At 40.6% G+C, this 12,462-nt stretch overlaps 2 protein-coding genes across 2 annotated transcripts; one reads left to right on the forward strand and one right to left on the reverse strand.

Annotated features, from left to right (window-relative positions):
* Positions 1-443: 443 nt before the first annotated feature.
* On the reverse strand, positions 444-4,940 carry kcnf1a (potassium voltage-gated channel, subfamily F, member 1a). The gene has a single exon (XM_053231604.1). It carries the CDS (start codon positions 4,073-4,075, stop codon positions 2,624-2,626), a length of 1,452 nt encoding a protein of 483 aa, XP_053087579.1. The 5' UTR covers positions 4,076-4,940; the 3' UTR covers positions 444-2,623.
* Positions 4,941-7,918: 2,978 nt separating this feature from the next.
* On the forward strand, positions 7,919-12,321 carry erh (ERH mRNA splicing and mitosis factor). The gene is made up of 4 exons (XM_026917555.3): positions 7,919-8,067; positions 8,661-8,748; positions 8,846-8,966; positions 11,810-12,321. The coding sequence occupies exons 1-4, from the start codon at positions 8,065-8,067 to the stop codon at positions 11,910-11,912; spliced, it is 315 nt and encodes a 104-aa protein (XP_026773356.1). The 5' UTR covers positions 7,919-8,064; the 3' UTR covers positions 11,913-12,321.
* The last annotated feature ends 141 nt before the right edge of the window (positions 12,322-12,462 follow it).

Consider the following 12,462-nt stretch of genomic DNA (forward strand, 5'->3'; position numbering starts at 1 on the left):
ATCTAAACTCTAAACTCTAGAGACTGTTGTGTGTGAAATTCCCAGGAGATCAGCAGTTTCTGAAAAACTCAAACCAACCTATCTAGCACCAACAACCATGCCACAGTTAAAGTCACAGAGATCACACTTTCTCCTCATTCTGATGTTTGATGTGAACATTAACCGGAGCTCTTGATCTGTATCTGTATGATTTTATGCATTGTGCTGCTGCCACATGATTGGCTGATTAGATAACTGCATAAATGAGCAGGTGTTCCTATTAAAGTGGATGGTGAATGTAGTATACAGTTATAGAGGATAAATTATTTATAATCACACTATCTGGTGTCACCCAGATGAGGATGGGTTCCCTTTTGAGTCTGGTTCCTGTCATGGTTTCTTCCTCATATCATCTCAGGGACTTTTTTCTTGCCACCATCAGTGACACCCTGGCTTCCTCATTAGGAAAAAGTTTATAAATTTAAAATATCGAGAATTTATATATTTCTATAAAGCTGTTCATGACAATGTTTATTGTTAAAAACACTGTACAAAAAAATTTAATTGAATTGAGTATGTACAACAGGAACATGCAGACGTTGTCATTTGCGTTTGCATGAAAACATAGGATACGTCTCGTCCATTATAGTAAAGCATTCATATACAAACCTCTCTGATCAGTTAACCATGGATGGTACAGACACTTTTTAAGAGTGTAGAGGAAGTGGTTAGTAGCTTCAAAACTTGTAGAAACTTCTAGATCAACAATTTTATTTTTTTCTGACAGGGAAATTTAGTACATGTGTGACAGATGTAATTTCACATAAATCCTACAAAATTCAGAATCCGCATATGCTGGATCTATTTACCGAGACCAACAGAGTCGGGGGAGTTTGAGCTAGTGTGTAACCCAATCCTGATCCATGTGTATTTCAAACAGAGGAAGAGATTTGGTCTGAGTGTCCAATGCATGACGCATATTCTTCTTTTAGATCATGGCTTTAAGTGAGCAGTGGGTTTTATCTACTGAAGTATGTGGGTCTGCTGTGTGTCTAGCTGAATGAAGAGTTCTAGAAAGGACTTGTGGAGAGCAAACTTGTGCATGCAAATGTCTAAATTAATACTTTAATCATGCACAGTGTCTGTTGTAAGGGTGAGTGCGTGAATGTGTGTGTGTGTGTGGTACGAGACTGAGGGGTGTGGGCTGATTGCAGGCTATTAAGAGTGTCTGCTCATCTGTCCACCCACGTGCCAGCTCTGTGCCATATCTCAGACTCCAGGCATGAACACACAAAGCAAACACACAAAGAAGTACACACACTCATGCTCATTGCACATCCATACCATATAGACATAGTCCAACATGCATCACCCCAGCCTTTTGCTTCACTCAAAACCCACACACGCCTCCTCTTCCACTCTTGTCTCACAGTACATGACAAATGGCTCACATAGTGAGACACTCAAAGCACTGCTGCAGAATTTAAACCTCCTTTCTCAAACAGCACACACACACAGAGGTCACACATCTTAAATGCTCATAAAAGCCTGCCTTTAGACTCACATCACCAAAGAGCTTTGCTGGAACATGCATTAGATGCATTTAATCGCATACAGTATACAGTCAGCATTTAAGCGATTTCTATTATTTGTGATAGATCTTAGCCAATTGCATCATACCATCTATAAATTACTATTAGAACAATTAAAGCGCTTAGCTATAGTTCAAAAAGAGAACAAAGGTTGAATAGAAAATCAATGCCTTTTCCCCCAGGGAGAATGGAGGGTCAACAATGATGAAGTGCATGAAAAAAAATCAAACAATAGAAGACTTATTCCTCGAAACATTCTTTACTTAAGGCATTTTTGACTATTTGTTTAATATTTAGGTCTAAGCATACATGCTTTTCAGAAATTCACAAGCTGGTAGACGTCTAAACACATACAGTAAGTTATGTAAAGAGGTAGCATATAAATATAATATAATATAAATATAATATCCTGCTGTTATACATACAGTGCCTTGCATTAGTATTTAAACTTTTGCACATTTTGTAGTGTTAAAACCTGGAACTGAAATGGACTTCACTGGGATAGTGGAATACTTACGTAATCAAAGGAGTAACCTTTTTTTTAAATAAAGATTTTCTATACATAGGTTTTTCTTCACCCTTCATTTTTATTAGCTATTTTCAGTTCCAGGTTGTAACACTACAAAAGGTGGGGGAAAAAAGCTCAAGCAGGTGAATACTTCTGTAAGTAAAAGTATTTTCATGACAACAGAAGCGCTTATAGATTGTTTTGCACTTTGAAGTGTCTTATTCTTCACACAGCTTAGCATAAAAGCATAATAATTCTGTTGTGCAACAGCTCAGTGAATATCATAGATTAATTTGATATTGTGTTGAACAGTATTTAACACCACAAATTTGTTAATACTACATTTATCCTGGATTGATAAAGATTTTCAGTGGAAAAAATTCCACCTGGCAGTTTGGCTCGGCTTCATCAGTATATGAAAAATCAGCCTTATTTGTATGCAAGCAGTGATTACAGTAATAGCTTGTAAAAGACTCTGTGCTCCAAAGGTTCCATGAATGCACTGATATCTTCCAATCTCAAAATGTAATACTGTATCCCTCCACTATCCATCTCTCTTTTTGCATTTCTGAAATGGTGTGCTCTGTCCAGCATCCTCAAGTAATGGAATGTGGCCATCACTTTGTGAAGTAAGATTGGCACAGTCCCACGCCACTCGATCACCCATCAATCGACTTGACTTCTGGAATTCCAAACCACCAGCATCCACAGGCTCTCCTTCCTTGGAGCGCAGTGCCATAAGCTCTATCTCATGCTTAGCAGCAGTTTCAAGAACACGCTGCTTGCTGTAGAATACGACAAAGTTGTTGATGATGGGGTGTATGGGCAGCGCAATGGCAATGACACCACACAGGAAGCTGACGGCGGCGTTGCACCGCCCCAGTGTGGTCTTGGGGTAGATATCACCATAGCCTACTGTGGTCATGGTAATGATGGCCCACCAGAAGGACTGCGGGATGCTGGTGAACATGGTCTCCGGGTGGCTCTGCTCCACCGTGTAGCCGAGTGCTGAGAACAGGAAGATTCCTATGCCCATGTACATGAGCAGCAGACCGAGCTCCTTGCAGCTACTCCTGAGTGCGTACGTGAGAGTCTGCAGGCCTGAGGAATGGCGTGCCAGCTTGAGGACGCGTGCCACACGCATTACACGGAGCGCCTGCACCGCCTGCTGCACGGTGGCCAGCTGCAACACGGCAGTGCCAAGGTATGACAGCACTAGGAGCAGGTAGAAAGGCGCAATAGCCAGAAAGTCCACCACGTTCATAAAGGAGATGGCGAAATGCAACTTGCTGGGCGCCGCAGCTAACCGCAGCACATACTCCACCGTGAACCAAATGATGCAGGCTGTCTCTATGGCTTCCAGGCTTGGATTCTCAACTCGATTTCCATCATCATCCTCCTCATGCAGCTCAGGCACAGTGCCCACACACATCACCACAGACGAAAGAAGCACGAACAGAAAGGAGAGAAGGGCAATGGTGCGTGCTCCCCAGGACGACTCCGGTTTCTCCATGAGCCTCCACAGGAACGCCCTGCACTTTCCGCTCGAAGGGCTTCCCTCCATGTCATCCAGAATGGCGCGGACCTTCTCAGCAATCTCAGACAGCTCGTCCTCTGCTTCCTTTAGGTTGCTCTTGCAGCACTCGTCGAGCAGGTCCATGTCAACTCCCCAGAACTCCATCTCCTTGCTGAAGCGTACCGGGCACGTGCCCCTGGCCATGTGCACCTCGCCATACTGATACACCTCGGCGATGCATCTGAACGCGTCCGGGTCGCGGTCGAAGAAGAACTCGCGCGTCGCCGCGTCGTAGTCGTCGCAGAATCGCGAAAGATCGCACGAGCTCTCCGCGGCGCGGTCGGCGAGGTGCGCGAGGCGCGTGGCTGGGTAGCGCTCGAGCTCGCTGGCGCACAGGACGTGTCTCGCGCCGCCCACGTTCACCACGATCTCCGCGTCCTCGCTCGCCTCCGACCGCGTCCTCCTCGGCGTTGCCCACATCACGGCAACAGCAAGAAAGTGTCTTTTAGTTTAAACCACGTCGAGTTTACGCATCTGCTACGGCGGAAACAAAAACAAATAAATTATATAAACGGTGCAACCGGCATGATTATCTGTTTACTGCATGACGAGCTCGCGTTTCGGGTGTACAGCGGCGCCGTGCAGAGTGCAGTGATCCCGCAGAAGTGTACAGAGAAGAGAGCTCCAAGCAACCAGTGAGGTGGAGAGGACTAACTGATGAGTGTCAGAGAGAGAGAGAGAGAGAGAGAGAGAGAGAGAATAAGAGAGAGATTGACAGAAGAAAGAGTGAGAATTAATAGCCTTGTATTTGTAGAGAAAGACGGGTTTCCAGTTTTCAGTAGTAATTCTGACTACTTTAACATTGCAAATGTTTAAAATACAGGTTTTCGGTTGCACCCCGTTCCCATACCTTTGTAATTTTTTTCACATTCAACCCAAAACTTAACGATCAGACTGGAGAAAAAGGACCTGATCCACCACCGGTATTACTGCTGCGGATTTAAGCAGAGAATCGGTGCGCAATTACGCACATGGCACAACATCAGCATTACAGGGGAAAAGTCTCCCTCTGGTGATAAACAGCTCGCTTGGACTACATGTTTCGGGAGGATGCTTATCTCAGATTTAATGAATGAATACTATTCACGGACCTTCTAAAAATGAATGGGTATGTTTGTGAATAAATGTAAAAATAAACATATTAACATAAACACAATGTAATAATATAATAATTAAAATCTGACATTAAGACTGTGTATTCACCTCTCTTTTTCCTCGATCATTTATTTCTGTTAATTTTGCATTTCCTAAATCCTAATCTTAATCTCAGTATTTAAATCCTTATTTATTTATTTCTGTATTTTCCTGCCCTTACATTAATAAGAGGGATGTCAGTTAAACATGTCACAGAATTCCTACTGCTGGATTGACATTAAGTTCTGCAGACTGACTATACAATGTATAAAATAAAATTTAAAAAAGACTAAAAGAAGCACATACATAAAAATATAAAAATACATAACTACATTCTCACTAATACATTGAATATTAAATGGGAGGGCTAAAATCTAATTAATAATTAACTATTGAGCAATGCATTATATCACAAGGTCTCATCCATGTCATAATAAGAATAATGTGTGGAAAACTCTTAAGACACTTTAAGACAGATGGGCAGCTACAGTTCCCTCCAAAAGTACTGGAAGGGCAAGGTCAGTTCTCAAAAGATGAATATGACAATAGATCAGAATTTCAGCTTTCATTTCCTGATATTTACATCTAGATGTGTTAAACAACTTAGAACATGGCACCTTTTGTTTGAACCACCCATTTTTCAAGTGAGCAGAAATATTGGACCATACTGTGACTAACAGTTGTTTCTTGTTGTCCAGGTGTGTCCTTTTAGATCGGTTGTTTAAACAATAAATAGCTCTGAATGTCTACTCTTGGGTTTCGCCTGTGAAAACTTCATTTGTTGTTAAAAAGACCAGAGAGTTGTCTATGGGAGAAAAGCAAGCCATTTTGAAGCTGGGAAAAGAGAGAAGAGCCATTGCACAAGCATTGGGCATAACCAATACAACAATTTGGAATGTCCTGAAAAAGAAAACAACCAGACATGGAACAGGTCAGTCAAGGAAAACAACAGCAGCTGATAACAGAAACATTGTGAGAGCTGTGAAGAAAAACCCAAAAACAACAGTCAGTGACATCAACAACCTCCACAGGGCGGGGGTGAAGATATCACAATCCACTGTTCTTAAAGACTTTGAGAGCAGAAATATAGCAGCGATACCAAAAGGTGGGAACCCACTCATCAGCAGTAAGAATCAGAAGTACAGATTGGAATTCGCAAAGAAATACAGAGATGATCTACAAAAGTTCTGGAACCAAGATTAACATCTACAAAAGTGAAGGAAAGACCAAAGTGTGGAGAAAGAAAGGATCTGCTCAGGATCCAAAACATACGAGCTCATCCATCAAGCATGGTGGAGGTAGTGTCATGGCTTGGGCTTGCATGGCTGCTACTAGAACAGACTCACTAATCTTTACTGATGATGGAACTCATGATGGTAGCAGGAGAATGAATTCAGAAGTCTACAGAAACATTTGTTCCAATTTACAGAGAATTGCATCCAATCTAATTGGGAGGAACTTCATCATGCAGCAAAACAACGACCCAAAACACACTGCAAACAGAACAAAGGACTTCATCAGGGGAAAAAAGTGGAAGGTTTTAAACTGACCAAGTCAATCACCAGACCTTAACCCAACTGAGCAGCATTTCACCTCCTGAAGAGGAGACTGAAGGGAGAAAATGAAATCTGGATATCTGGAAATGAAAGCTGAAATTCTATGATATAGTTTCATATTCATCTTTTGATCTCAAACCCAAATGTCTTCAATGTACAGCAAAAACAAAAAAAATGGGCCTTGCCATTCCAATACTTTTGGAGGGGACTGTACATTCATAATTTCTAATTGTTTTAAGTGTTTCCAGTCTGTAATGCCCTGCTGGCTTAATGCCATGTTTCCTTCAAATATGAAACATGGTAAAAAAAAAAAGTTTTAACTCTTTCATTCAAACAAACCAAAAACCCCACTGTGTAATTTGTACTTTACTTGGACAATGTGTGCTTTGTCCATCTACTTTTAGTTTCTCCTCCAAAGGTCTTTTGGTTAAAAAATAAAATAAAATAACGATAGAGTAAATAACTCACCTCATTTGCAATGTATTTGTCCAGCGATTGTATTTCACACATGCTTTCTCCATCACTGCTGATGAAGTGTTATGGATGTGTCAGGAAAGCAGGATGAAAAATATCAGCGCTTATGGAGATAAAATCTATTCAGTGTTTTACTCTCTGTATTCAATCTCTGGCATGACTGATGTCTACACTCTGGGCTCGAAAGAAATCAGCTCCAGCCTCGCTTCATCAAACAATAATTTTTCTTACAACCATTGGTAGTGCTGTTGCATTTGACTAGATGCCAAATATGAAACCTCACATCTGATCTGATTAAAAGACTGGGGGCTTGGCCCTACTCGCCCAAACAATTGTTTACGCATTCGACAAATAGAGAATGAAACAATACGAGGAAAAATAATGAAGGATTGTGTGATGCATCTGAATGAGAAGCGGAGGAACATTATCAGCCATAGAAAATTAATCAACAGCTTCTGACCTTTCAAATTCGACAACTGAGCAGTTCTGTGGTATAATACTGAATTCTTGAATCTAAAATCTCAAGATGAACAATAAGCTCACCATCATCCCAACGGTTCCCTGCCACACTGACACTTACTGCGCCGTATATGCAGTTTATTATACACATTCAGTTCAACAAATACTCATCTAGAAGTCATCCCTATTTAAATGTTTGTTAATTTTTTTTATTTTGTACATATGAAAAAGCTTTCATTGTACATATAATCATTTACAGTGCAAACGTCTTGTAGTAAAACCATGGTAATATCCTAGTCACCATCACTTACAGTAGTAAAAACCATGTATTTTTGGTTACCATAAAGCACCATAGCAGAAGCATGGCAATGTCATAAGTAAAATCATAACAGTGTCCTGGTCACCATGAGGTAGGTTAACAGAGTAAAACCACAGTATTACAGTTACCATAGCTAAACTGTAGTTAACCATTTTTATAACCATAGTGAATTTTCCTCAGGGGCGCTATAACCCCATCTATCTTGTGTTGTGGTATCTTCTTTAAAGGAACAAAATGGAGTAAAGTGGTAATTAATAAGTAGTGGTGACACCGGTCACAATCTCTCTTTGTCTTTTGAGCTTCTTTTCTGTTTGCGAGCCTGTTCGTGACCTTTATTTTGAAAACGGGGCAAGCCATTGTCGCCGGAAGTAGACTTTTGTGTTGTTCATGCCGTTGCAGCTGTTGTAGAAAAGAGCTGCAAGCGCTAACGACAGTCTCAGTTGTCTTCGTTACTTTTACGTCTAAACATGGTACGTATTCCAGTTGCATCTTGATATTGAATAGTATGTAGTTGTTATCTATCTTGTTAGTTGCTAAAAAGGTATGCTGTTGTTTCATCAGTGTACTTTAGCTAGCTACCATGTAATCTGTTAGCATCGTGCTTTAACCGTCACGAATCCACCAACAGCTAGTCTGACGCGCTGGAAGGAAAGATCAGCGCGGTTAACATGACTCACAGCCTCTTTTAAATGTTGTTAAAAATCAGCAGTACACAGAATGATGTACTAGCTAGTTATCCTAGTTAGGTTGCTAACTAGTCTGTAAAACGTGCTGGCTAACAAACAGCCCGAGTCCCAGGCTCAATCCCAAATGGCTTCCTGCTCACTTCCTACGCGAACTACTTCCGGTGGGAAATAATGGCTTTTACACACTGTCGTGATCTTTAATTAGATATAATACGAAGCCCTCTGGGATTCACCATTGTGTAATATTTGAAAAAGTGTACCATCCTGGAGGTAAAAGAACCATCACTGTTTTAATAACTACCTTTTTGTAGCCAGAGCAGAGTTTAAATTTCATTCACTTGCTTCATGGTTCTGATATTTGTGTTTTTGTGTTTTAGTCTCACACAATTCTGCTGGTTCAGCCGACCAAAAGACCAGAGGGAAGAACATATGCAGATTATGAGTCTGTCAATGAGTGCATGGAGGGTATGCAAAAAAACCAAAACAAAACAGTTTACATGAGTGCATTGCTAAATGCAGTTCTGTTAAAAAAAATAATAATTCTTCCCATCCCATTTTCTAGGAGTGTGTAAGATGTACGAGGAACATCTGAAAAGAATGAACCCCAACAGCCCGTCCATCACGTACGACATCAGCCAGCTGTTTGATTTCATTGATGACCTGGCTGACCTCAGCTGTTTAGTGTAAGTATCTGTGTCTGTGTAAAAGAAAGCAGGATGTCGTTCGTGTACCTGCTCCCTGTTACAGACTTAAACTTAGAAAAAGGTTTAGTGTTTTGATTTCTGTTGCTAAAGAACACTATATGGTCAGAACTGTGTGGACACCTGACCATCACACCCATATGTTCTTGTTGAACATCTCATTCCAGATTTATTCCCACTTTGCTGTTATAATAAGCTCCACTCTTCTGGGAAGCTTTCCACTAGATGTTGGAGCGTGGCTGTGGGGATTTGTGTTCATTCAGCTACAAGAGCATTAGTGAGATCAGGCGCTGATGTTGGGATGGTGAGGAGGTCTGGGGTTCAGTCGGTGTTCCAGTTCATCCCAAAGGTGTTCAGGGGGGTTGAGGTCAGGGCTCTGTGCAGGACACTCGAGTTCTTCCACTCCAGCCTTCATGTCTTCATGGAGCTCGCTTTGTGCACAGGGGCATTGTCATGCTGAAAGGTTTGGGCCTCTTAGTTCCAGTGAAGGGAAACTGTAATGCTACAGCATACAGACATTCTATACAACTGTGTCTATCAAACTTTGTGGGAACACTTTGGAGAAGACCCACATTTGGGTGTGATGGTCAGGTGTCCAAAAACTCTTTGGCCATGTCAGCCTTGCTAATACTGGAGGTGTGGTCTAAATGACAATGGGCTGCCTTTCAGTTTAATAAGTAAGGGTGTACTTTTATTGGAAAATAATTAACAATGGGGTGGTGAGATGTGGCCAGACATGAAGTGACGTTACTACTACCACCCTAAAATTGATTATTTTTCCTATAGCAGCATGCCCTCAAGTGTGTGATTCCTCTTACACCACTGCTGTTTGCCAGTGTTTGCATTTTTTTTTAATGAATTGAAGAATAATTCATCATACTCCAACATTTTATATTCACATTGAGTAATGTAGAATATCAAAACAAGTTAGTTCATGTTGTCATGTATGTTATTTAAGCTATAATATTTGCACCCTCTTTTTCATGAAATTAATAAGACAAAAAAAAACCCACAGCTGGTCACATTACCGCAACTGCAAAGCGCAAAGTCCTCTGTGAACACTTTCCTGTGGCAGGAAACGTACTGACTTACGATTTGCTGATGCGAGACTCCTCCCTTAAATATTAAATAAAGTTCTCCTTATCGAAAGCATCACCATATCAACCATTCTATATTTGTTAAAATCATCATCATATTATTATTGTTGGTTTATGTTGAGCTTCCACCAGAAAAAGTCGCCATGAATTAGCTGTATGTTATTTCTATATTATCAGGTCAAGCACATTAATATACAGTCTCCTCTGAAAGTACTGGAACAGCAAGGCCAATTCTTTTTTTGCTACACATTGAAGACATTTGGGTTTGAGATCAAAATATTAATATTTAATTTGCTGATACTTACAACTAGATGTGTGCAACAACTTAGAACATGGCACCTGATTATTAGTTGAGCAAAAGTATTGGAACAGATAGCCTTAGCGTAAATGACACTTAATATTTGGTTGCGTATCCCTTGCTGTAATAAATACATCAGCCCGGTGACGAACTGACAACACCAGACTGTTGTATTCTTCTTTTGTGATGCTTTTCCAGGCTTGTAGAGCAGCTGCTTTTAGTTGTTGTTTGTTTTGAGGGGGTTTCTTCCTTCAGTCTCCTCTTCAGGAGGTGAAATGCTGCTCAGTTGGGTTAAGGTCTGGTTATTGACTTGGCCACCATCATGAGCTCCATCATCAATAAAAATTAGTGAGCCTGTTCCAGAAGCAGCCATGCAAGCCCAAGCCATGAGACTACCTCCAATGTGCCTGACTGATGAGCTCGTATGTTCTGTATCATCATCAGATCCTTTCTTTCTCCACACTTTGGCCTTTCCTTCACTTTTGTAGAGGTTAATCTTGGTTCCAGAACTTTTTAGCTCATCTCTGTATTTCTTTGCGAATTCCAATCTGTACTTCTGATTCTTACTGCTGATGAGTGGGTTTGCATCTTATGTTATGGCCGCTATATTTCTGCTCTCAAAGTCTTTAAGAACAGTGGATTGTGATATCTTCACTCCTGCCCTGTGGAGGTTGTTGATGTCACTGACTGTTGTTTTTGGGTTTTTCTTTACAGCTCTCACAATGTTTATCAGCTGCTGTTGTTTTCCTTGACTGACCTGGTCCATGTCTGGTTGTTAATACGCCAGTGGTTTCTTTCTTTTTCAGGACATTCCAAATTGTTGTATTGGCTATGCCCAATGCTTGTGCAATGGCTCTGAGAGATTTTTTCCCTCTTTTCCCAGCTTCAAAATGGCTTGCTTTTCTCCCATAGACTGCTCTCTGGTCTTCATCTTGGTTTATCCTTTTTAACAACAAATGCAGTTTTCACAGGTGAAACCCAGGGCTCAAACCAAGAGTAGACATTTAAACAATCAATCTAACACCTGTTAGTCACATGCTCCAATATTTTTGCTCACTTGAAAAATGGGTGGTTCAAACAAAAGGTGCCATGTTCTAATGTTGAACACATCTAGATGTAAATATCAGGAAATTAAAGTTGAAATTCTAATCCGTCGTCTCATTCATATTTTGATCTCAAACCCAAATGTCCCCAGTGTATACTATTGGCCTTGCTGTTCCAATACTTTTGGAGGGGACCATATACCGGGGATTTAAATTACAGCCGACACTACTGTCCAATTATAGAAAATTATTCACCAATCAGAATCGAGAATTCAACAGATTAAATAAATGTAATCATTAAATTAATATGGGTTAATTACTTAACCCTTGAGATATCATTCATGTGTATATAAAAACTTGTGAATGTCTCTCTGCTGTTTTATTCAGGTACCGGGCTGACACACAGACCTACCAGCCTTACAACAAAGACTGGATCAAAGAGAAGATCTATGTTCTGCTGAGACGCCAGGCCCAACAGGCGGGGAAATAGAATGAAGGAAACATTCTTGTGGGCTGCACTGATTTTTATTCCCCAAACCCTCCACAGATTTGTTCATTTGATCAGAGCTACACTGCATCACTGGGCAAGCTAGCTGGAGCTGGCGACATGCTTGTAACCATTAAACCGTTCATATATAATGTGTACATTTCCCTTTTTTCCTCCATGTTTGTTTCAGATTTAACCCACAATGTTATGAAAGTGGTTTAAATGAAAGCTTATTGTGTTCGCAAGGGTTCGGTTTTGTTGTGTGGGTTTGTTTTGTTGTAATCTTATGACTTTATCCAGTTTTATAAAAATGGTGGTAACTATGTTAGGTGATGTTTCTTTTGATCAGCTTTGTATTTTATTTTATTTTGTTTTGGTCATTTAGTACAATAAACAACTTGATGGAAATTAATTATGTGGTTCACTTGTGGTGTTTATTCCTAATGTGCAACAGAGCACAGTAGGCTGTGACTGGATTTTAAGGTCCACTAAAGCAAAGCAAACCGGTTTTTAGTCTGTTTTGTCGCTGAGTCTCCATCTTTTTTTATTTTCT

Source organism: Pangasianodon hypophthalmus, chromosome 30, assembly GCF_027358585.1.
Source record: "Pangasianodon hypophthalmus isolate fPanHyp1 chromosome 30, fPanHyp1.pri, whole genome shotgun sequence".
In the NCBI taxonomy this organism is placed as follows: domain Eukaryota; kingdom Metazoa; phylum Chordata; class Actinopteri; order Siluriformes; family Pangasiidae; genus Pangasianodon; species Pangasianodon hypophthalmus.